General features: G+C 37.9%; 3 protein-coding genes across 4 annotated transcripts; 1 reads left to right on the forward strand and 2 right to left on the reverse strand.

Annotated features, from left to right (window-relative positions):
- Positions 1 to 3,018: 3,018 nt before the first annotated feature.
- On the reverse strand, positions 3,019 to 7,219 carry LOC122646860. 2 transcript variants are annotated; one of them, XM_043840478.1, is made up of 8 exons: positions 7,072 to 7,219; positions 5,624 to 5,878; positions 4,214 to 4,285; positions 3,998 to 4,065; positions 3,737 to 3,887; positions 3,433 to 3,513; positions 3,246 to 3,335; positions 3,019 to 3,151 (listed from the first exon to the last, which is right to left on the reverse strand). In XM_043840478.1, the coding sequence occupies exons 2-8, from the start codon at positions 5,876 to 5,878 to the stop codon at positions 3,062 to 3,064; spliced, it is 807 nt and encodes a 268-aa protein (XP_043696413.1). In that variant the 5' UTR covers positions 7,072 to 7,219; the 3' UTR covers positions 3,019 to 3,061. The 2 variants fall into 2 exon arrangements, with proteins under 2 accessions (XP_043696413.1, XP_043696414.1); XM_043840479.1 differs by having other exon boundaries at positions 5,624 to 5,890; positions 7,072 to 7,199.
- Positions 7,220 to 9,044: 1,825 nt separating this feature from the next.
- LOC122645411 (F-box/kelch-repeat protein SKIP6-like) lies at positions 9,045 to 10,944 on the forward strand. Its single transcript, XM_043838718.1, has 3 exons — positions 9,045 to 9,093; positions 10,109 to 10,302; positions 10,777 to 10,944. Exons 1-3 carry the CDS (start codon positions 9,045 to 9,047, stop codon positions 10,942 to 10,944), a joined length of 411 nt encoding a protein of 136 aa, XP_043694653.1.
- Positions 10,945 to 20,929: 9,985 nt separating this feature from the next.
- On the reverse strand, positions 20,930 to 26,359 carry LOC122646617. Its single transcript, XM_043840203.1, has 9 exons — positions 26,031 to 26,359; positions 25,589 to 25,773; positions 24,422 to 24,600; positions 23,387 to 23,671; positions 23,237 to 23,295; positions 23,090 to 23,126; positions 22,913 to 22,984; positions 22,016 to 22,340; positions 20,930 to 21,531 (listed from the first exon to the last, which is right to left on the reverse strand). Exons 1-9 carry the CDS (start codon positions 26,149 to 26,151, stop codon positions 21,082 to 21,084), a joined length of 1,713 nt encoding a protein of 570 aa, XP_043696138.1. The 5' UTR covers positions 26,152 to 26,359; the 3' UTR covers positions 20,930 to 21,081.
- Between the last annotated feature and the right edge of the window lie 244 nt (positions 26,360 to 26,603).

The raw sequence follows: 26,603 nt of genomic DNA on the forward strand, positions 1-26,603 counted from the left end.
TTGTAACCAACCCGGTTACAAAGCTTGTTTTAAAGCAATCACCCCAAGCCTATTTGGAACTACTAACCCTGCAAACAAATCCCTCACTGAAGGTCAGCATGCAAGGGAAGGACCTCTCCATGCTCACTCTGAAATTCCAATTCCCATCTCATCTTATCAGCCAAGAATTATAAACCATTATTCCATCTTTAAAGATGGCGCTTGGAATTGTCACATCAAGGAGGAAGAGGTGCCATTATATGGGATCCTGGGGAAAAGTTTACAGCAGTTAAATGCAAATGGAGTGTCGGTTTTTCTGCAAATGCAATGGAGATGAAAACCATCCGACGGCCTCCTATTAGCTCACAGCCTTGGGTGTTGATAGACTAATCATATATTCCGACTGCTACTACCCGCCCGGCGATCGCTGGCTCTAAATGGATTACCGTCCTCCTGTGACTGGGCTGCTAGTACGTGGTCTCATACCAGATGTCCTCGCCATTTCTGATCTGCTCTCCTCTGTTTTTTTCCGCTTTATCAGCAGGAATTTAAACATATTTGCAGGCTAAGGATATCACGTGTTTGGTGGATTCATGCTCCACCCTTTACTGTGTGTAAATACCTCTTTACTATCGTTGCCTGGGATTTATTTTCCCCATGGCAAATTTTGAATGAATTTTCTTTTTGACCCAAATATTTTTGTTTCCATTTTTACCCTTAAATTTCATATAATCATTATTTTTAGAATCCCAGAGCCATCCCATCATCCTTTCATTGTTCAAATAAGATGGAAACCTTGTCGTAGCTCTTTCGTCTGGGCCGGTGCACATTGGCAGTGGATACTATGGACGTTGCTCACTGCTCACTTGGCATAGGATAAAGGGTCGAAATATTTGGAATCAGAGATATTTACTAGACAAGGCATATCTTTACTAGACACAACATTTCATAATTTGCTTGTTGCTCTGTAAAACGTTTAATTTATTCATCCAGCCCTGAGCGGCAAATTCAGTACTTGGTTGAAAGACTTGTGTGGTTCCTTTCCCACCTTTAGATCACACCCACTACTTTTTAAGGGACCCAAGCTCAGACAAGCTTCCTGTGTTCAGGTTATAATCGAATAGAGGACATGTTTAAAGCAGAGATATTTTATTCCCCAATGTTGTACAGGTTCAAGAACAGATGCCTCTACAGGCTGAAAAAACAAAAATGATCGAGCTTCCAACAAATTTGCAGCGACATCGATTAAGCCCATCTCGTCCCTTAGCCTCTTGCCCAATCAATTTTGGAACTGAAACTGATACTTGTCTCAAAAATCTCTTACCTTCCCAATCTAAACAAAAAAGGCTTCCTTCATGATTTTGTGCGAGGGTAAACCATTGAGCTTCGATGAGCTTCATAGCATACTTACTGAAATCTGTTTCATGGAAGTAAAGTTTTAACCATCTGGAGTTCAGTTTCTCTTATACAGTTTCTGACTTATTATGACCATTTCCATAAATACAATGAAGCTTTAAAAATTTTCAGAATGATTCATCACGTACCGAGAGTTGCTTTCATTGCTGTTCTGTGAAACAGCCTGAAGGTGATGATAATGGGATAAGATGTAGTATATCAATATGACATACATCAACATTGACACAGAAAGTGCAGCAACAACTCATGTCTCTTCTTGGTTTATTTCTCTGGTTCAAATCTGCAAATGGGTTTGATCTTCATGTCACTGTCACTTTTTATATTGTGCTCTGCACCAGAGGATATATATATATATTTCCTTGACATAGATGAAGACCTTTCCAAGTGAAAAAATGTTAGGACTTGGTCATTATCACCATCGTCATATTTGTAAGCATTCATGGAGTCAGTGATAATCTGAGGAACACGTCATGGGCTCACCAACATTTTTAATGGCATCAGAAAGAAAGAACTAACTGCCTTCAACATCAACAACTAAAACCTAGCTGTCCCTGTCCATGGAAACTACCTACCCAATGTTGTCCTATTTGAAAACTGAACAAACATCCATTACCACACCTTTGTGCTGATGATAGGTAGGCAGATTCAAGTCCCTGAAGCATGTTTTTGGAAATCAACTATTGATGGTGTATGTGCAATGCTTGGGAGAGAGCTTAAACATATCCAGAAAGTTTCCATTTAGGAGCACTTGCACTGTAAATCTTCTTTGCCGACAAATAATAAGAGGTTCCAATAATCAGAGAACCTTGCTTGCATTTCAGCCACACCCATAATAGTGGGTTGCATGTCCAATCAGCTTCAAGCCTGTAGAATAGAAAAAGCGATTGATGGGGGAAAATGGGCTTGAATTTTTTTTGAAAATTGTTAGTAATATTCCACCCTTTTTTTATATGAAACATTTCAGAGAATAAATGGAAAAATGAGTGGATTCTTAATATTTGAAGGGTATGAATTAGTCAGAAAAACAGAAACAGGTAAAGTACAAAGCCTTCCCATTAATAACAATAGTTCCACAATACAGAGTGTCAACAATACAACAGCTCCACAAGCGTCACAAACCTCATGTGGGAATTCAATGTGACAAAATATATACAGAATGAACCCTTCATCTTTGATCGCGTGGCTGATATTTCTCATAGACTATACATATATACAGGGGGATGAATTGTGATTTACATTTGGCTTTCAGATGGGAGCGAATCTGTGACTCTATGTATCTGAAAAACTAACTGAACTGCAACTGAAAATCTTCCATTGATGATCCCTTGCTGAATTCTTCCCCAAGAGGATGAATCATGATGGATTTTGTGCCGCAAGAGCTCAGGTTTGAACCATTTAACTGATAGAAACTCCTCTATTCAATCATCTAATGCACTTCTCATCCAGTATTTGATTGTGGCTGATGATGATCGCCTTCTCTCAGCTAGTTATTAGTGCACTCTTTACATCACATAGCTTGGGATCAATCAGATGGCTAACCTTCATTAAACACTTTTTCCTTTTCAACTTGCTTTACATGTCAGTGGTAAGGGATCAGTCAGAAGGCTAACCTTCATTAAACACTTTTTCCTTTTCAACTTGCTTTACATGTCAGTGGTATCGTAGCTTAGTAAACACGGATGACGTGTGGCTGGGACTGCAGATTAGGCTGCTGCTCATTTTCTTCATCAGATTCCGTGACAGACATGTGAGGCTCCTACATCAAAAGGTTGAAAAATAATGAAGTTTTATAAGTAATTAAATGGTGTTGGGGGTAAAAATTGTCCAAAGATACAAGTGATTGACAATACTTGTTGCTGTCGCCGACGATGTATGGTCGTTACTGCTCTCACCATTATATAGATTGGAAGAAGAATCCCAGCAGTTCTCAATACCAGCAACTGTCAGATAATTAGAGAATGAAACGATTGAATAATTCACATATTAAAAGTATTTTTCAGTTTTATTGAAACAAAAGTTAAAACCAGCCAGACTTACTATTAATAGTGGAACGGAATACTCCCCAGCCCCACTAACCACGATTGGAAGCGTATGTCTTAGAACCAGGACAACCATGAACTGGATGAAGGAAAGGGGAAAAAGATACATAAATGATAAAAGAAAAGAACTGGTGTACTAAAGATTTGAAAAAAAAAAAAAAAAAAGGCTTAAGCGTCATAATATGAATTCAACTAAAGAGCACATTATAGCTTGTGACCAGCCAGTAACTCAGTTTGTGTTCCCCATGGAATATATCTCCATGTATGTGCACGCACACAAAAGAGAGAGAGAGAGAGAGTACAATTATAGCCACTATGCGGCAGCACAGCAGGCTTCTTGAAGTGGCAGCTGAATACTGATTATAGTCAGGATCCAACAAATTACGGTCAGTTGCAACCATTGCTATAAATCGTGTATTATGCAGGTCCCTTCTGGAAATCTCCCAATTACCCCTGACAGACACATATAAGCATATAAGATGTCATGGTAACAGGAGCAACCAGAAGGTCCCTGGCCAGCGGTAGTGGCAATGTAGGTAAAGAAATATTAGATCAAATGTTACCTAAAGTTCATAGGAATAGCCCCATTACGAAACAACTTAGGTGGTGCTGTGTAACCTGGCTTAAATTGCTGAAATCTCACACATTCAACAGAAAGGAAGTTCAATATTATCAGTTGTCAGACAAACTCAGAGCATATATATATAAAAGACAATCAATTAAGAATAGAAGAAAAAGATTGACTACATTAGATGAGCAGCCAAAAATGGATCACCCACCTTGTGGCATATCTCACATATGGTGTCACCCTTCTCATTGCACCACCTTTGGACACATCTGCGATGAGCATACTGCAACAAGCAAGAATTAGATGTGGCCAAGGCAGGAAATCAGATAAATCTCCATTAGAAAAATTAGATGTGACAAAGATGAAAGCCATTAGGAATAGATAAACGCAATATAGTGCCGTAACACCATTTTAAACCAAAAAGAAATTAATACTTGGAAAAACAAAGAACTGTTAATAGTGAACTTTCTCAGATAACTGTTGGAATCTGAGTAGGGAGAGCACGATATAGGAAACCCAAAATGTAGAATGTATAGCACAGAATAATTATTTTCATCCCATATATTGAAATAAACAACAATATCTCTCCCTAAATTTTACAAAATTGTACATAAGGGAAAAAGATAAATGTCAATTTTTTTTATAGAAAACATGGAACTCATAATGAGATCTGTTCAAGACCCTTTTCTGCAAGGGGAAATATCAGTTCTCAACTCCACTGGGATAAAGTGCAGTACTTGAATATTTGTGCCACAGAACAGAAATATTCAGTACATATTAAGATTGGAACATAAAATACCTGAACTAAAATAGAGTAAGACCTAGAGGTTACAGTTAAGCTCATAAGTCATAGAGACGAGAAAACTAAGTAATTTCCCCAGCTTAGAGAGTTGAGTTTCATGTATTTGTTTTTTAACTACTGTTTATATCATGAAGAGAGTCAAACGCTTGAATCAAGGAAGACATGGATTTCCCCAGCATTTATCAAAATTAAAATGGTCCTCAACCCCGAAGACTTGAAGCCAGTGGCTTGGACTTGAGACAGAGTTATTCAATGACATATCTACCATTCAAAACTTTTGAACAGAGATCGACATTAAGTCGGTTGAAATATTTGATTCTGACATGACATTTGAACAAAACTTATGACTAAAGGTCCTCATTCAGATTACGATTGAGATTATGATAGAGACTTGTTCCCAACAAAAGTCTCTGACTCTCTGTCCCATTCTCCATTGAATTGGTAAAACTTGTAATAGGAAACTTCGTAAGCCCCAAACAGAAACTTAAAACCCACCCCCACACCCCCCCCCCCCCCCAAAAAAAAAAAAAGCCGGGGGGGGTGGTCTTGAACAGATCTCTAATGGGTGAGGAAGAGAAGATCCAGAACTTCCTTGGAATTAAAAGGTTTCCTAAATGGTAATAGTTGAAAATTACAGATCAATATAAAGAAAGAAGCTCATAAGAAGTTGTAAAAAGCAGTATGACAGAGAGAAGCAATGAATCAAATTGTTAAAAGATGAACCCATAATTCAACATTCTAACCTATGAAAAGAACCATTGGATTAGTGATGCAGAACTATTTCAATTAGAGAGAAGATTATAGAAAAAAAAAACTAACCTTCAAGCTGCCACAGCAAGAGCAGGGTGTCTCCATGTTTGAATCTTCGTCCTCATCATGGCAAATTCTGCACTCCACCAATTTCCTCGGGGACAACCCATGATTGAAATCCCTACTAGGGGAAGAAATTTCTGTGGTTGTGGCTTCAACAGCCGAGGGACTGGTTTCTGAAGACCTGTTTCTGCTCTCAATTGCAGCTTCTAGGGTCGATTCAGTGAGTAACCGATCCACCAGCAGCACAAAGTGATCCCCCATCTTCAGATAACACTCAAGAAATAGGTGAAGAAGAAAGGTATATATAAAAACCAGGAAGAGACCCTTTGAGCAAACCTTTGATTATTCATCGAAGGTCCTGAGAAAACAAAACGATCTAAACAAAACTTAAAATGGTAAAATTAAGAACCTACCACACATAAATAGAAATAAAAAGAATGATGACAGAATTTAGGAAAACAATCAGACGAGAGAGAGAGACGATGATAATTTTTGCAACATAAAATAAGCCGCCCTGGAGGGCTAAAATGAAAATCCGAGAGGAAAAGAGTTCCTTTACAAGAATAAAAAAGAAGGAATGGAACTTGACCAGGTTTCAGAAAATCATTTAAATAAACTTAAAAAAAAAACAAAAAGACGAGAGCTGAAGTAGGGAAAGGAACGGAAGGAAATAAGACGAAAATTAAAAAGGGAACACCTATATTAGTAATTAACTATGAACAACAGATCGAAAACCTTTAATGACAGCAGCCTTGAAAACGCAACATCCAACAATGAAAGAGGATAGAACCAAAACCACGCTGAGAACGAGGAAAGTGACGGAATCCCCAAATTCAAAAAGTACGCCTAACAACCCAGGAAAAACTTCTAAATCTCAGAAAAACTAAGTACCCAAAACGAGAAACAGAGAGAAAAACAATTTTTTTTTTTTTTTTGGTAAAAGAGAAAAACAAATTTAAAACAGACCCAGATGGGCACGAACCAAAAAAAAAAAGAAAACAGGTCGCTTGATCAATCAAAAACCACTGATATTACGTTAACTCTAGAGTTGCAGGTTAAGAATGCTATCTTTGAGGGAAAGAAGAAGAAGAAGAAAAGAGAATAAGGTAGATATTTGCTTCCCTTTCCATTGATACACATATATATTATCTATAGGACACGAAATAACCACTCTGATTCCTTGACATCCAATATTCCCTCTCAATTATTTTCCCGTTACCTTGTCAATTCTACACGTAATTATTCAGAAAGATGGGACGTCTTCTGCTCCTGGGTGTTCGTCGTGGAATACCTTCCACTTCCTCACCACTGGACGTGTCAGCAGGGCCTTCACCAGGTGTAGCCGTAACAACTGACCATGTAAGAAAGTCGAGAAACTAAAAAACATTAACAAGAGCAGTAGATATATACAGGAGCATGAAAGACGAAACAGAGAAGCAGAAGAAGAGGCTTACAAAGAGAGAGGTTCGGATTCCTTCCCGGAAAGAAAGCTCTTCTCTGGGTTTCTTCGAAATCTCTGTTTTATACAACGAAGCAAGAGATTGAGTGTCGTCGTTATCGGAATACAAACATAATCCAGAAACAAATCCTCATCTCTATCTCTCTCAAGTTTGAATCTCCTTCGCATCTGTGTAGGCTATGACTGCCACGATTCCATAGCTTTTCACCGGTTTTGCCGTTAAAATCCCCGATGCTTGTGCCTCTGTGGCCACAACTCTCCAACCATACAAATTTATAGAATCCCAGAGGGAGCATTTTGAGATGGGCTACCAGATTTTAGTCCCATTTAGTTGTAGGGCCCACAGTAGGTTACCGTTCAGTTTGAGAAGTGGGCCCATTCTGACTGGATGGAGGACCCAAGCCCATCAGAAGCTAAGGATTTGTAGATATATACAATAAGTGCTGTCATGGGTGTAACCTATAATTTATCATTTTATCTCTTTATTTAATTTGGATGAAACATAATTGGGCTTCTCCATTATTCTGAATTTCTGAGTGCTAAGTGCATTGATTTCCATCAATTAAGTGTGGGATGTCGATGTTGTGGATGGGGACTTGGACAAATAATACCAGAAATATCGGCCCAATAGTCTACAACATGATTATAATATGGGTACCGGGATTCGTATTAGCCTTGGTTGATATCAAAATAGATACTAATACATATTTGATATGATTTGTCCAACATTACAATAGATTTTTCATTTTTGACAGATTTTTTCTTAATAAGAATTGTTCCACCGATATGGGATCAGTCATGTATCAATATCAGCATCGGTATATTAAGTATCAGTTTGAAGTTAGGTTGGATATATGGAGCCTTGGAAGCTAAAACCCATGCATGATTTATAGGGTAAAAAGTAAGGGTATCAAAAACTGGCCTACACTGGTAGCCCGATCGGTATAGATCGATTAGTAAATAGTCTGGTGCTGGGCCTAGATCGATTATTATTCAGATATTTACGGTGCTTGGTTGTAGCCTGATGGGCATCTGATTGGGATCGACCGACATGCATAGGCGTAGCCAATTGGGACCTTAGTTAGTAAAGTCGCGTATCATACGCGTATTATACGCGTTCCCGTATTTTTAAACGTATAATATTCCCGTCCCCGTATTTTCCCGTATTTTTATAAAAAAAACACGTTTTTTAAGCAAGCACGTATTATACTCGAATAATACATGTATTATACGTTTTTTTTTTAAAAAAAAAATTATCCAAAAGATTAGAATTTAGGGAAACGATTTCACTTTCCCTTTCGTCCCTTTCGATTTGCGTTGAACATCCAACCGTAGCAGGCAAAAGTAGCCGCCCTCCATCTCCAATCATCCTCGCCATCTCCGTTCAACAAAGCGGCACTTAAGTCTTGTACTCTCCTCTTGTTTCTCTGGTCTTTCAACTTGCTCATGTCATTTTCAGACAATCTACATTCATTTCTTGTAGATTATTGATATTTTGGTATGTTAAATGATAATCTTAGAGATGTTATATAGCATATTATATTATTGTGTTTATTTTAGTTAATAAAATCATGATATTATTTTGTTTATTAGGTGGTGAATGCATGTTATATAATGAATATATGTCCGTTTTTTTTAAAGTATTATTGCCGTCTATGCCGTATTATATCCGTATTAAACGTATACCGTATTATTACCGTATGCATTTTATGAAGCCGGATTTTTGAAAAGTATTATTACCGTCTAATCCGTTTAACTGCCGTACGTATCCGTTCCCGTTCAATTGCCGTTCCCAAACTTACTAACTAAGATTGGGACTGACCATTTATTGCCTCGTTTATAGCTTGAGCAACTCGTTTATGGTCCGTTTACTGTTCATTTATAGCCTAATTACCTATTTAAAGATCGATTATAGCCATGTTAACTTGAACCTGATACATACCGGTAATCAACAAACCTAATATAAACATGTCTATGCCTAGCCTAGCCTATGGGGCTCGATTACCTAAACGATATGGTAACAGTGTGGAGCTTTAAATTGATTGATACCAATTATGCTTGATTGGATTGATGGGATGACACACCTCCTTTAAAAAAGAGGTGAAAGTTTTTCGTCACCCATTATAAAATTTCTTAATCCATTTTGATTTGACTTGTGATTGGACATGTAGATAGATGCACATACATGTGAGAGACAATCCCCTATGGTATTTTTGTTCTTTACAAGGGCAAGTGGGGCATTTATGAAAACAAAATAAACATATCATTGGCTCCGAGATGTACGTTCTCTTGCACGTACGTGCATATGATCCATTGTAATCATTTTCACCCCTATTGCCGAAGGTCCGAAGTACCCTTCTTTGATTGAATTAGAAAGTCAGATCCCACGGTTGAAGGGATTCTCTTGACAACTCATTCGAAAGAGGGGGTTTTTGTGAGAAGTGGGGATCAAGATCGTCTCCAGGGAGCCCAATGTCCAGGGTGCTGCCAGGGGGCATCCAGTGGTCAAGCTGTGCGGCACACATCTCAGCGTACGCCTAGGGATGTGTACGGCACAATCCAACAGCTGGCAGCACCCTGGGCGCGCTGGGCTCCCTAGAGATGAGCTAAATTCGAGAAGTGAGGGTGGGGGGGGGGATTTTTTTCCTCGAAGGTTCCCTCACACATACGGTTGTGAGGTTCTCTTTATGGATGTTCGACTCGTGTCAGAGAGAAATCCAACGGTTGTGAGGTGAAATACACTTCACGATGGTGGTTCCCAAACAACGAATGACTCTCTCCTCTCTCCACTCTTTCCTCAAAACCACTATCTTCTCTCTCCTCTCTCCACTCTATCCTCAAAACCACTCTCTTCTCTCCTCTCTCCACGTTTGCAGTTTCTCAATGAAACTGCAACTCTCACGTCTCCTCTTTCCCACTCTCGTCTCTCTCCTCTCTCTATACTATTTCCAAAAAATCAACAAAGAGCTCGCCTTGGAGAAACTCCGGTGAAGCCGATGGCTGTTATCCTTCCTTCTTTCTCCATCCATCAGTCCTTGGTGGTTCCATAAACGATATTCCATCCTCCACCGTTTGGATCTTCGATTCTCGATTCAGTCGATGGGAAATCGGTCCCAAAATGTGTGTCGGTAGGGAATTCGCCACTGTTGATGTTCTCAATGGGAAAATTTATGTCATGGGAGGTTGCTTGGTGGATTCCTGGGCTCGATCTACTAATTGGGCGGAAGTGTACCGACTGAGCTCAATTTGGGGTGGAGGGGGAGAGCTGCTGTTGTTGATGGGGTTTTGTATTGCTATGATTATTTGGGGAAAATCAGGGGTTATGACGTGAAGGAGGGCATATGGAAGGAATTGAAAGGTGTGCAGAAGGATTTGCCCAAGTTCTTATGTGGTGCGACAAATAACACCTCACTAATCCTCTTCCGTCCATAATTATCTTATTATGTCTTAACTAACGGGCTTTCTTTGTTTATTGGATTTGAAATCATCCAATTTCGATTCTGTGGAATCATTCATATCCTCTTATAAAAGTTTAGAAGGAAGGCAGGATTAATTGATCAAGCGGCAGAAGAGTGACGATCAATCACTCTCGCTCCACTACAGGTACTCCAACATGTGTTTGTGTTTTTTTTTTTTCAAAAAATGTTTTTGGTTGTTGGTTTTACTTGTATGAATAAATAATAATTTCATGTATTAGCAGGTTGCTGTTGTTGATGGGGTTTTGTATTGCTATAATTATTTGGGGAAAATCAGGGGTTACGACGTGAAGGAGGGCATATGGAAGGAATTGAAAGGTGTGCAGAAGGATTTGCCCAAGTTCTTATGTGGTGCGACGAATAACACCTCACTAATCCTCTTCCGTCCATAATTATCTTATTATGTCTTAACTAACGGGCTTTCCTTGTTTATTGGATTTGCAATCATCCAATTTCGATTATGTGGAATCATTCATATCCTCTTATAAAAGTTTAGAAGGAAGGCAGGATTAATGGATCAAGCGGAAGAAGAGTGACGATCGATCACTCTCGCTCCACTACAGGTACTCTCCAACATGTGTTTGTGTTTTTTTTTTTTTCAAAAAACGTTTTTGGTTGTTGGTTTTACTTGTATGAATAAATAATAATTTCATGTATTAGCAGGTTGCTAAGTTATTAGCATGGCTTTCCTTCTCGACTGTGGCAATATAAAGTGTTCTTGGCGGCGGCAACGGTGGTGGTGAAGAACACCAGTAGTGCTAGTTTCCATAATTTCAAGAATAAATTGGTTGCACTTCCAGAGGACGTCATGAGGTTGGTTCTAAGCAAACGTGGAGAGAGGAGAGAGAAGAGAGTGGTTTTAAGGATACAGTGGAGAGAGGAGAGAGAGAGAGAGAGAGAGAGAGAGAGATGAGAGAGAGAGAGTCACTCGTTGTTTGGGAACCACTATCGTGAAGTGTATTTCACCTCACAACCGTTGGATCTAACACGTGTCGAACATCCGTAAAAAGAACCTCACAACCGTATGGGTGAAGGAACCTTAGAGGAAAAAAATCCAGGTGGGGGGGGGGGGGGGGAAGGTCGGTTCAAGTTGCTGGGAAGTTTCGACTTCCAAACCCCAAACCCCACCAAACCCGACTGCACACTCCATCAAAGGCTTATTGACTTATTCCAATCATAAATAAATACAAATTATTTGTGAGTAGTAATTGGAGCCATTAACAAAGAGAGGACATGAACTTGGCTTAATCACTTATACGCTCCCTGTTTCGATCATGTTGTTGTCTGTAATGTATAACTCCTTATTGAATTGAAGCTTGTTTTCTTCTGCTAGACCAGCAAGAATTCAAATCCTACCTTCTCTCCTCTAACGAATAACTATCAAATTTAAACTATATTGAGATTTAGAATGAAAACAGTATATGGGCAAGAGATCGTTCTCTTGTTGCATAGTCCCTGTACCAGCACACGACCAATGAGAACACGCATAAAGGCATATATATGGAAGTGATTTCATATAGACTGGGTGATAATTTCACGCATTCATATATTTGGGCACAGGTGCTTATGTGATCAGGCAGCTTTTGTTTTCCCAAAATATCCAATGAAACCAAAAAGAAAACTTCCTTTTGTTATTTTTGTTTCTGAATTTTGGGATAATTGGCCCTCATATATATGTTGTAATTTTTGCCTCTTTTTTTCGGGTAAAAAAACAAAAAGAGGACTATTTATTGAAGGGTGTTCAACGCATGATCAAGATCCAAAAACTGGTTTCATGGAAAGAACCTTCTTGTGAAAAAGTTTTGATTTTCCGAGAATTAGATTAATATAACGATAAAATAATCCGATATAAAAATCGCAAATAATTGAGTTCAATCATAATTTTAAACCTGTAAATCCTGACTAATGGTGCATGTGTACCATGTTTAAATCAAGTGTCAGTAATGGTATCAGTCTCAGCCAATACCGATATTGATACTGATATAGTACAGCTCTATTGGGTCGAATCAAATAGTTTTGCCCTCGATGTTAAATATAAAATCATTTTTTAACCATTTTACCGTTGATACATACCTTTCCACCGATTCAGTATCGATAAAAAAAAAGGTTATCGGCACCGCCCGATATCGTGTTTTGAAACCATGATTCCTTCTTAATGGAATCTTGGACTCCATGTTTATTGAAGGGGATACAGATTTGGTAGCTTTTTGGAACTCATCTCTTGGATTGTAAGTTATAGAAAAGGGATTCTTAATTAGATTAAAGAGTATTAATTAATTCTCTCTAACAAGACCAAATACTCACATACGTCCGAATATGTATATATAGGAGTAGGATAGAGGGTTTAGGTAATCCAACCTATTTTAATGTTGCACGCATGCATGCATGCATATGGCCCACCTGTATAACTCATGAGACCTTACATTTGTGTCACAAATATGAATATTATTTCCATTACAAGAAAAGAAAATTAATATAATGGTTAAAGCACTCTAATACTCTATCTAATCCCAAGTCAATATATATTGTTTCGTAGAAGGAACAGAAAGAATTTTATATTTTATAGTTAATTATCTCATCTAATGCATGCATGAAGTCAGATGATCATCAACCCCAACACTTGATTATCTATTCTACTACTTGTATCATTATTTTTAATATCATGATAATTAAGGGAGTGTATATATATAAATCATGAGTGAAGTAAGTGTATACAATGGGATATTGAAGATTTTCTTTGAAAGAATCGAAGAGAGGATATGGAGGTTAGTGTTCATGGTTGTGATTTTATTATGTGTAAGGTTTAAAGGTTTTGAGATTTTATTTTTTCACCCTTTTGATATTTGATTTTTTGGTCCTAAAACCCTAGGTGGGGAGAAATTTAGGAAAAAGTTTCTCACGATGCCAGTGTACTATTGTCTTCTCAGATAGTTTTTATTTATTTATTGTGTTTTATCTACTTTGATCGTATGGGTTTCATGTGAATGATACCGATCTCCACACTACCATTGGTGTGACAGAAAATTCCCCCACATTGGCATTGTATAGAACCCTCTCTCAAAAATTTATTAAGCCTCTAATAATTATGTTGTTAGCATTAATCAATAGGTGATCTAGATTCTAGTATGTACAAGGATCTTCTAGCCTTGGTTGCAACAAGATATTTCCATATATATATATAGCAAGAGATCGCAACTTGATCATGTAGCTCTTGCACCAGTGTGGGGGGGCCAATGGGAGCGCATGCAAATGTATCAATACAAATAAGATTTTTTATTTCAGGAAAGGCTGGACAGTAATAGTGTGTGTTCCTATATCTGGACGCTAGAGCCATTTGACCAAACAAAGTATATATAATCTTATAGTAACCAAAGGTGGTGAATTGACCATGGGTCAATGATTCAAACAAATATGTTTTAATAAAGTTTCCTATGTACTTTACACACGCCTAGAAACAGGATTTGAAATGCTTTGGTTTATAATAAAAAGTTTAGAAGCATCATATTTCATGCATTAATCTCATTTCCAAACAAATTGATGATGTATATATGTATGTGAGTAGTACTAATGCATATTTATTCTAATTAATTTCTACATTAAGAACAAAGATAGATGTGTCGTGTAAGTAGACTGACTTGTATCTGGAGCAAGTGATACGTAGACACACATTTACGTGAGCCTGGATGGTTCTTTAATGATACATATCCTTTTTCTTCCACAATTATCTCTTTAAATACTTTTAATTACGGCATGGAGGACCAAGTATTTAATTTATGAAAGCAAAAGGACACGTATCGTCACGAAATCATACATAAAGTTTTTATAATCGAATTGATTTGGCAAGTCAATAACATGATCATCATCATTGGATGGAGGATAATCAGATGCATTGTAAATTAAAACGGTTATTCTTGCATGGTATTAATCGATGAACTCATCATATATTTGAGTCCGACTATATATATAGAGAGAGAATTGTTAGTAAATACACTGTGGGTAGAGGTTTTAGTGGAAAATCACACCAACGAGAGGGTGGGAGACAGATCTTTTCAACAAGGGACCCACATATTGATTGGGGAGAGAGTCTTCAATGTGAGTTAAGTCTCGCGGGTCATTATGTGAGAACATGTAGATTCCTTCCCACTTCGACCTTGTGGGAATTTTTTGCCCATAGTTTGCATTGACAACTTAATTATGGGCTCATGTTCTCTGGGCCGTAGCACAGGCTGCGCCCAGACACATGGGCCTGCCACTCAGGGGGGCAGGGTGGTCATTGTGTCCACCCCCATGTGTCTAGGCGCAGCCTGCGCCCCTGGCACAAAGAACATTCTCCCTTAATTATAAGATAGACATTATTTTGTTAATGGTGTTAATGTCAAATAAAAATTTTCACCATGAATTGTTTCTCGTAGGCATTAGGGATTCGAACAAAAACCAAAACTAGAGTTTTCAAATTATCTCTTTTACCACAATCGCAATACCTCCAAAAAAATATGGCACCTGAACAAGGTCTCTTAGCAAACACAAATTGATCTTCACACACTAGGGCTTAAAGCCCTAATCTCACAAAGAAGACAAAGTGTATGAGGAGGAGAGAGAGGCACTCTACTAACAAGCATGCCCTACACTTTATCCAAGCTCTTAATTTATAAAATTGGAATCCTAATCTGCTAAAGGTATCACATGCCAAGTGATGAGATCCTATTAGCTGAACCAATGAAGGTTTTCATTCTTACATGAGTCAGACTCAACATTGTAAATAAAAATAATTACCTGAAAGTCTCACTTTTAACAGTTACGAAATTATTAATCATTAAGTATACCACTAAATGGTAATAACTAAAACCTTTTTAAAATGTTAGAAATAATTACATTAAAATCCCTCCACTTAACAATATCACAAAACGGGCTTACATGCATGGATTGTGAATCCCATCAAAAAACCTAAACCTTCAAAATAACTATAATTATTAAATAAAATAATGTCTAAATAACATCTTTATAGGTGTATTTAGAACTTGACACCTTTTAAATGCCCTTGTTTTATTTTCAAAAGTTCTTTAGTCAGAGATATAAAAGGGTTTTCAAAAATAGTTTGAAAGTGACTTATCATTATGTCAATATCAAAAGCTATCATTATCATTGCATATTATTCAACAACATATGTGAAATAACGATATTCATTCTCACTAAAAAGAGGGGGGAGGGGAAGAGGGGGGAAGTGTGTTACACTAAAAGGGTAGAAAATAAGGTTACAAGTTTTTTGACACCTTTGGAAGTATCAATAAGAAAATCCCATTAAATAAAAATAAATTTATTTTGAATGTATTTGTAAACTCTTTTCAAGACAGGACTCTGAATTATGTCTAATCATAGTTAGATAATTCTCTTGAAATATTCACCATATTCAAGAGGTGGATTCCTTGTCGAGTATATCTTCCATTCACACATGAAAATTCTAAATTTAGTGCACCAATATATAGTCAATGTAGACATCATTCTTTGGTATAGAAAATCTTGTAATTAAATAATTAGCTGCACCTACAATGGTAATGACCTCTCAAGTATGGAAACCACACACACACACATATATATATATATATATAACAAATTTTTATCGGCTTAAAAACATGCATGATCACTACCTCATTCAGGCTTTTAATTTGTTCAAATTGACTATAATCTATGGCCAAATGTTCTTTGTGCTGCAGCGCAACCTACGCCCAGACATATGGGCCTGCCATTCAGGGGGCAGGGTGGTCATTTCTCCCACCCCAATGTGTCTAGTCGCAACCTGCGCCCCTAGAACAGAGAACATCAGCCCATAATCTATATAAGGTCAAAAGGCACAAGCAAATTTTTTTTTTTTTTTTTCAGTAGGAGGCACAAGCAGACTTCACACATGAATATATACGACACATCTGAATTAGGTGAAGAAAAACCCAAAAAAGGTGGCATGCACCTCACCTCCTTCCCCCCCCCCCCCCCCCTTTTTTTCGAATAAGGAAAGAATTATATTAAGGAATAGAAAAAGATTTACATCCTATGGTAGAGATGACTTGAAGCATCTTTGGTAGCAAGATGCAACAAGGGGTGGGGAAGGGAGTCTATATGGAGAACTATCTTAGTAGGAGAATGGACAAATTTGGCAAGCCAATTTGCACAATGGTTACCTTCCGTATAACAAAATTGGAAGGAGCAAGAACTAAAAGAGGATGCTATACACTTGATTTGAAAAATGGTTTCCCAGGCTTGCCAATGAGAAGAAGCGCTTCCCTTGATCCCCTCCACCACAGCTTTAGAATCTGAGTATCCCAAATCTCTTGTAGATTCTAACCCACAAAGGATAGCTAATAACTCAACATGATAAATGGAGACGGAGGCATGAGCCCCAGCTTTGGCGAAGACTATAGAACCATCCTTGAGTCTCCCGATGCAGCCAAAGGCACCCAACCCGTCTCTCATTCATCTGTCACAGTTAATAGCAAGGTAACCATCAGGAGAGGGGATCCACTTATGAAAGGTCATTTTCCTGGGAGAGAACTGCACATGAATTCCCCAATTTGTGAAAAAACTTCTGTTGTAGGCATTATCCACCACCTTGCCCTTGAAATTGGAGAATCTAAGTCTTGTGTCCCTGATGATGGAGAGAAGAACCGTCTTGGGAGGTTGGATGGAGGAGCCATGCGCTTGGCCATTGCGCTCTTGCCAAACACGGTAAATTGTGGCACATAAGCTATATTTCTTTATAATCTGAGCCGGATGGTTGCCCGAGAAGTGGAGGAGCAGCCAAGCTAACTCATCCTGCCAAGTATGACTATGAGCTGGGTTCCTAGTGTAACCATTTAACTTAAGGACTTCCTTTCTCTCTCTCTCTCTCTCTCTCTCTCTCTCTCTCTCTCTCTCTCTCTCTCTCTCACACACACACACACACACACACACACACACACACACACACACAAGCGTGATCGATGATCCTGAAGAAGTTGTTACATCCAAATGTGGGAGACCATAACCGTGATTGGTCACTGATCTCAAGCCGCACTATTCCTTTAACGTTCACTAATGCTCTAGCTTTAACTTCCTTTTGGATATCCAAGAGACTTGTATCAATGTTGCAATGACATATCGGGGACATTGTTTGTCTCTGGTCGGGGCTGGGCCACAGGATAAGAGTACAAGACCATAGAAGAATGATCACAAAAATGGACTTGGCTCTGGTGCAGCCGTGGCGAGAGCTGCACAGGGGCAACACAAAAACCACACCATATACAGGAGGGTGGTCATTTCACATGTGGGGCCTAGGTGAGACCCACCTATGAAATGACTACCTTACCCCTGGTTTTACTGTCGTTTAGCGGTGCTGCACCTGTGCAGCTTCTGCCACGACTGCACATGATCTTTTTCCCCACAAAAATATCCCAAAATGGCCCAAATGTAAAAATAATTGAATATTGAACTAGTGTCCACCATCTTTTCTCTAAACTATTGGAAAAAAACTTATAGCTCCTAGCTATAGTCATGAGAGACAAAATGGTATTGAAGATGATCATTGCTATATTCCTTGGCTCTGCTAATCTTTAAAGTTGTATTTGGTAAGTATGCTTGGGATGCATTCTAGTCGACAATACATTATGAGATGATGATAAAAACAATGAAATTATTATCCAAAAATGCATTATCGACCTCTCTTTTTTTTTTTGGTAAAGAGGAAATTTACTGAATTGAAACATGTGTACAACCAATGACATCAATCCTGCACAGGTTTTGAAACCACGGAGTGGAATACAGCCAATCTATCAAACACATGATAGACATGGCCTTCCTTGCCAGGGCGTCTGCAACATGATTGACAACCCGTGGAACATAGAGAAAAGAAATAGAAGTGAAAAACCCAGATAAGGTGTTGATATCATCTATGATCGCTGCTACCTCAAGATGAGGAACCTTAATAGGCTCAGTTATAAGACTAATAATCTCTTTACAATCGGATTCCAATTGAAGATGGGTGATGCCTGATTGCAAAGCTTTGGACAGTGGCAATCTAATAGCGAGAGCCTCTCATTGCCTGACCGAATTGAAAGAATGAGGAAGTGACATAGCTTTACTCATAGAGCCATTTGGATCCCTGAAAATTACTCCAAGACCACCTCTGTTGTTATCAAGCGGTGCAACTGCATCACAGTTTGCCTTCACATATCCGAAAGGTGGGGGATTCCAACAAACAAAAATCGAAGGTGTATGAACTGTAGATATGGCCCTAATAGATGGGTTAAATTGTTACACCGAAGTGAACTCTCTGTAAGCTTTCTCCGCTGCAACAATGACCTTAGGCACGGTCCACTCCTTTGCTCGAAACACCTTGTCATTTCTTGCCCTCCATAAATACCAGCACAGGAAAGAGGCTTGGGAAAGAGTTTCCTGGGTGAGCTTCTTGTTCTATTGAAATAAAACATCCTAACTAGCCACCCAATCAGTTAATTTTGGTTTTTAATCAGTTGGCGGCAAGTAAGATAGGGAGCTTCCAAACCACACTGCCCTAATGAAAATTATTATCCCAAAATGCATTATCGACCTATAATGCATACCAAATGCAATCTGAGGTTGTGTTTAGTAGATATTCTAAACGTAGCCTAAAGTTGCTTTTATAATAGAAAATGGGAAAAGAAATGATGAAGGGATGATGACAATTTAAATCTGAAATATGCCCTATCTTGCAGAATTCATCTTCCTTAAAGATGGAGAAGATGAGGATAATCTTAGATTTGTTGTGCTCATCTTTGATCGTCCATGAGGATGGGGGAAATGAGAAAGGGTTTTTTTCTTGATGGTTCTTTTTTGAAAACATTTTTTCTTCATGGTTCTTTTTGAAAACTTTTTTTTTTGTGGATCTTATTGAAAATATTTTTTTTTTAAAGTTTTTCGCAATTTTTTCCTTTTGGGTCTTCTTTATCATTATCATTCTTTTAAGGTCTTATTTGCAATTTTCTTACTTTTTGGGCCTTATTTGTAATTTTCTTTATTTATGGTCTTATTTGAAATTTTGTGTATTTCAGGGTCTTATTTGAAATTTTGTTTCTTTCAGGGTCTTATTTTAATTTTCTTTCAGGGTCTTTTTTGCAATTTTGTTTCTTTCAGGGTCTTATTTGAAATTTTGTTTCTTTCAGGATCTTCTTTGAATTTTTGTTTCTTTCCGGGTCTTATTTTAATTTTCTTTAAGGGTCTTGTTTGAAAATTTGTTTCTTTCAGGGTCTTGTTCGCGATTTTGTTTCTTTCAGGGTCTTCTTTGTAATTTTGTTTCTTTTAGAGTCTTCTTTGTAATTTTGTTTCTTTCAGGGTCTAATTTGTAATTATTTTTCATGATTTTCTTTGAAATTTTCTTTCTTTCAAGGTCTTATTTGCAATTTCCTTTATTAAAAGGTCTTTTGCAATTTTCTTTTGAGGTCTTATTTGTAGTTTTCTTTCTTTTAGTGTCTTCTTTGCAAAACAAATTTGTTGTGTGGTCTCAATGACGTCGTTTGCTTCTCATTGTCTCTTGCTCTCCCCTCTCTCTCTCCTCTCCTTGCTTTCTCTCTCCTCTATGTTGATCATATCTTCAAGAAAGAGGGCCCGCAAAGGGGAGTTTCCCGTGTGTGGCTAATGATGATGCACAAATTACTCAAAGAAAACTAAACTACATTATGCTAACTATCATGTACACTACACGTAGACACTTAAAAATCTATATTGTGCCAAAATCAAAGGTTAACAATAAATATGTATACTTGTACGTTAAATCAATACGATTATAAAAGATGCAAGATGGAAGCGTCCCTCGACTCATGTGGAAACAAATGACTGACTCACCTCAAATGATTTCTCTCAATTATCATGTATCAGAATATAGTATTCATTTCTTATTTCATCTGGGAAAGAGTTGCTCCTTTAATTTCCTTTAATAAAATCTTTATTGTTTTGGATTAAAAAAAAAAAAACGTTATTTTTATTTAATAAATAATTTTAGAAGAGTGTTATATTCCTTCACTTTAGCCAGGAGAATAGCTTTAGAGTTCAGTAAGTATTGAATAATCAAATCTTAATTTTTTTTCCCCAAACAAATTTTTACTCGGCTTAGTTGGTTCAAGTCAGATCAAGCAGTTGGAACTTAGAAGGGATGACCAAACACAGTTGATTTGCTTCTACTATTTTAAGGATGGGAGAGGGTTCCTGAGCAAGCAATATAAGAGAAGCACACCAATGAGATGCAACAAAACAGTAACACATATTGAAGAGCTGTTGAGTCATTTCTTGTGGAGAGAAATAGACACAGAAAGGCTAGCATACCCTACTACCCCGGTGGCTCAAAGAACCTTTTCCTTTTCAGGATAGAAACTTTTTTACATGTATATATGAATTTACATTGAAAACCATCTAACGCCCCCAACAAGATAAATATTACCCCCGAACCCAAAATGTGGAGCTTCGCCCCACCAGGGTATCACTAGCTATGGGGGTTTAATCTGGAATGAAGAAAATTGCTACTGTAACAATTATGGGATCTGTACAAGGGTTCCACCAGTTGGAGACGTGTTGTTATAACTATTACTATTGTCTATGTTGCCTCTGCTCTGCTTGCCACTGCATCCTAGGGCCTTTATGGGCAGGGAAAACCTCACAAACACTTCCTCCCTTTGGGGGCGGTTCACATAGAGGATCCATAGGACAAGGCAGAGCATGACTCCCACTGCAATGAGCCCCAAACCTGCATTCATAACCTGAAGGTGATGCTCCACGGGTGGACAGTAGTCCATAATGATGTGCCTGAATGTATCCCGGACAAAATTGCAATCCTGGAAGTTGAGCAATGGCGGTGCGTAGTGATCAAGGGCATAGCTCACATTCACAGCCATCATCAACTGTGTGTACAGGTCCGGGGTAATCCTCCCAACACTTTTGCAGATTCCAGATGCTGACACATTGCATACGTACTTCTGCCACTCCTGAAAAATTAGCAGATATGGGCAAATAGAATTAATTACAGCTCTGTTTCAGAAGCTCAGTTAACAATATTGGATGAGCATACAGAAAATGAAGCATCTATGTGTGTTTGTGTGTGTGAGTGTGTGTATGCAAGTGAGAGAGAGAGAGAGAGAGAGAGAGAGATGGGTGGAAAAAAACATTGTTAGGTCCCCAATAGGATCTGACCCCCATATTTTTAGGTCTCCAGATGATTCAAAACACCATGAATTCTGATCCTGTATATTGCAATATGCAGGATCCTTTATATGGTTGCATTCGGATGAAAAAAACATTTTGTTAGTTTCATTTTCAAGAAAAAGATCACCAGCTCAAGTGGACTGCCAACATCATCCTCATTATTATGTAACATGAAGACATATTCTAGGTCCGGATTACTCGTCATCAAGGTACTCTTTTTTAATGGTTAAGAGAAGCTTGCAAAAGTATCTAATATTATAAACTTACCACAGAAGCATTTATGATGGACACTTCTATGGATCCACAAGGGCGATCATGAAGCTCGGAGTCAAAAGGGGAACAAAGAGGTGGCATCATAGGTCCTGACTGATTGAAGTAATAAGAAGTGGCTTGAGGAGGAGAGTTTGTGTTGGCAAAGGTGTATATCGCCGTATTCATTACATTCACGAGTTGGCGAATAACTTCTTTACTTTGGAATAGAGAATTGTTTGCGGTTTCTTGATCAACACAAGGAAGGATGCTGCTCAGAGCGGTCTCTGCTTGGGGATTTTCCACCCACTCTCCCATAGCCACACAAGTATCTGAAATTGCACTGAGAAATACAAAAGAGCATTCAAGATTTTGTTAGGAAAAGGTCAAAGTCGGATTCATTATGCATTCATCATGCAATCGTTTTAGTTATGAAGATCAGAATGAAGAGATAGTGACTCAAAACATGCAGCACTGAATGTTAAACAACACAATCAAACATAAACCAAGCAAATATGCAGCAGTTCCCCCACAGATGGTCATGTGGTAAATCTCAAACTTAAGGTATGGAAATAAGGTGCTGAAATATCTGAGTTAAAATAGCAACGAGTTCACCGGAAAGGGACACTGATGGCACAAATTAGCCGATCAGTCTCTAAGTGACAACTGACAATAACTCTATACAGAATACTGTAGAAGGGAAGAAACATGTTTAGAAACATAATCAGTATATAAATTTTTACTACAGAGACTATCCCACAAGAAACCATCACTGAATTGCCTGCAGCTTCTCACTGAATTTGAGTGAATGACAATGTTTCTAGAAAAAAGTTTGCCTTCCAAAAACCAACAGAGAGTCATAGAGAAACAACATGAATCATATAACAGAACCGTAACAGAATTCCAAGGTCTTACTTGTTGAGGATTACAAAAACTCCGCAAAGAATGAAAGTAATCGCCACAAGAACCCATCCACTCAAGATGAATCTGCAATAATAATATTGAAACATTCAGCAGCATCCTGCAATAATCTAGCAGTTTACATAGTAAAATAAAAACTGAAAAGTTCAAACCAGGAAAAAAGGAACTCACATATAAATAGCATGTTGGTGACCAAGTACAGAAAGCACTGCAGAAGATTTTAATAATAATTTAGAAAATTTAAAATGCGGCAGAAAAACCTAAAATAAATTATCAGTATGACAAAAATGAAGTTGGCCAAAACTTATGGCTACATACAAAGACCAAGAAGAGCCAGGACAAGCATCACTGCTGCCACGGTGATTAATGATGATCGCCTGGAACATAGTATTAAAAGACTGCAATTAGTAACTCAGTGATGATTAAAGCTCTGAACTAATTAATTTCAACAAAGCTATGAACTCATACACAGCATTGAAGACTTTTCTTATTTTTCCAGAATTTTCACTTGTTTTCTCAGTCAGAGTATTCGCTGCAGTATTCAGATCCACATTCAACTTGTCAATCTCATCCTTGACATCTGATGCAAGGAAAACTTGGTCCACATTTATAGTCTTGGCAAGAGACAGAAAATCAGTGACATTTCTGAGAGTTTGCACTGTGTAGTCGGACTGATTCACAACATATTTCAGCGTATCAAAAACCTCGTCATGAAATTCATCCTGCCCAACAGAAAGAAGAACACATCCAACCCTGGCAACAACAAAAGTACAGAAAGTATAAGCATAAAAATTAAGAAAGCAAATAACCTAACCCCAACCCACATCCCACAAGGGAAGGGGAAAAAATTCATAACAAGCTGGAAACATTGCCCAATTAGCCATAATTCATCAAGTAATATGACAATAACTTACAACATTCATAAAAACTAAATACCAATAATGAGCATGCCAAGCAAAAATACTATTCTAAAATGTTAAAGGGCCCATGTAATTACTTTCAGGTTCAGTTAATCCATTTCTGAAATCTTTTCCCCAAACTAGTAGTCTATCTATGACAAACTTGCGAGACAGTAAGGACCAGATAGGATTTTCTTCCTCCATATTGTTATCCAAATGAATAATCCAAACCTAGAATGACAATGACAAGTCCATGCAAAACAAATTCTAAAACAAAAGATAGAATTTTCTACATTTTGCTTGTATTCTTCAACACACCCCCCCCCCCAATCCTTAGTGATGTGTTTATGAACTTTATTTTTGCCTCGCCATCAATCAATCATCATTGCAACTACCAAGGACCAATTAACGAAAAAAACAAATGCTAACTTCTCTAACGAGAAGTCCACCAAAGTACTACAGTGCCAACAGATAGCGTAAAGCTTAAGAAGAGATGGAAAACATGAAGCAATAAGAAACAGTCAGGCAATGAAGCAATAAGAAAAATTCAGGCAAATCAATATCAACCATCAAAAGGTGAGAGAGGTGTAGAGTAGATTATTACGCTGCAGCGCACGTAAAGACAAGCAGCAGTATAAGACATATCTTATGTGGAAGGTGGGTTCCTTTCTCTTTGATGCTTATCTTCCATCTACAGCAATGTTGTACCACAAGAACTAAGCCAAAAGAGACAAACCACAGGAAAGCAAGAATAAATCCGGCAGAACCTGTAAATCCGACAGACTGCAAAAATGTATGGTCAGAAACTGAAGAGAGGTATCCAAATCAAATTCATATGCATCTGTAAACCTATATTACTTGTTTACACATGACAACAGAAACAGAGAATGAGCACCAAATGAACGCCAGACATAGTTCTTAATAAAATGTGTAAAATAAAACAATTCATTAGCAAATACAAACAATTAAAGTACAAAACAGAATGAAATCTAGAATGGCAGCATAAGAATAACCACTTGTCCTATAAAATATATTTCAGACAGATGGTATAATTCAGGGCATTCCCAACTTTGAATTGAATTAGCCAATTTAAAGTTATCTTTCATCTGATGTGCTACCATAAATTTCACTTTTTTTTATTTTTCATGCCAGATTAGTTTAATAGTTTTTTTAATTGAGAGGTACCAGCAAATGTTTCCCTCGGTGCAGGACAAAATCATGTCTTTTTTTTTTTTTTTTCCAGAAGTAATTTTGTGCTTTAAAATTTTGACATGATCTAAAGCTTGCTTCCATGACTCCACAACAAACATCTGCCGAGAAAAGGACCACCATGTTGTTCAATTAGAAATTAAACATGGAAGCATTTACCATAACAATGGGTACTGCCTCAGTCATTTATCTGGTTCCAGAATTTATTGATAAAAAATTATTCCATTAAGGTTAAATCCATTGTTTAGAAATGTCTGCGAGTCTGGCATCGTACTCCTGGTACAGTTGAGGAACAAGGATTACAAAAGGATCTTTGCCACTTTCTAACGCGCCAGAGATGGAGGGAACGGAGAAGAAGCCAACTTGTATTCAAACTCCATAACTAAATGGAACTCTGACAAACTGAATTCAACACACATTTCGACAAGCATATATGGACCTGAAACTAAAGAAGAGAAATATCTCTACTGCTATCACGCTTGAACAGATCAACCACATTAACAGAAATAAGTCTGGAAAGAGGAAAAAAGGAAGAACTTGAAAATAGATCCCAAGGACTTACGGCCCAGTAATGCCTATTCGTAATGTCCCAACCACCTCGATAATGCTTGAACCCATCAAGAATATCCGGTCTGTTCGTCCTCTTCGCTGCCAAAACAAGCGTGCCAGCAGAACTTCCATTCGTAGGTCCTGGCGCTTCTGCAAACTGCAAAAAACCACTCGTCCATGGTCCTAAATTCTCCTCTCCTACAGCAAGAAGGCAAAAAGAAAGCACCAAACACAGGAAAACAGAAGAGAATTCCTTAGTCATTAAGAAAATGTAAACTCGTGAATTCACGAGCGACACTATTTACATCTTCTAGGATTTTATAATTAAACCGAAACTGACAGAAAGAGAAAGTAGTAAACATTACTACCGCAAAATCTACAATAAAAATGGAAATTATGGCAGAGTAATGACTAATGAACGAGCATTCCCACACATTCAAGAACGGTAAACGAACCTAAGATTAGCTTCCCAAAACCATCTTTGTTTCCCGGAAAGCTGGAAGAAACAGCTGAAATCGCATTGAGAGCAGTTAAAACAATTAGAACTAAAGCGATCTGAGCAACGACGAGCTTCATTTGCAGTACATTTGCGGCTAAAGCTCTGCGAGTCTCAGAGCACACACTGCAAACGAAGAGAATCCATAAACAGTTCTCTAATTCTCTCTTTCTCTCTGAGAGAAAACTTGCAGAGAGATGAGAGATTTCTCTGCCAGTTCCCTTACATTCTGGAATGTTAGGGTTTTTATATATAGATCGACAGAGAGAAGACGCAAGAGATGAGAGAGAGAGAAAGCGGGAAGAGAAGCAGCGAAAGGTCACATGGAAGAAGTGATGGGCTGCTGAGGCAACGGAAAAAAGGCGGGGGGGCTGCCGAAAAGGATAAAAGAATAAAGAAGTCCTTCTCAATTATAAGGAAAACAACCAGCAGCAGATCTTTTGTCGTTTCCGTTTTTTCTCATTAATTTTCCAATTTATTTTGTTGTTCATAATTCATACCTTTTTACAAAAATAACCTTACCTTTTGTAAA

The sequence above is a fragment of the Telopea speciosissima genome, chromosome 11, assembly GCF_018873765.1.
Source record: "Telopea speciosissima isolate NSW1024214 ecotype Mountain lineage chromosome 11, Tspe_v1, whole genome shotgun sequence".
In the NCBI taxonomy this organism is placed as follows: Eukaryota; Viridiplantae; Streptophyta; class Magnoliopsida; order Proteales; family Proteaceae; genus Telopea; species Telopea speciosissima.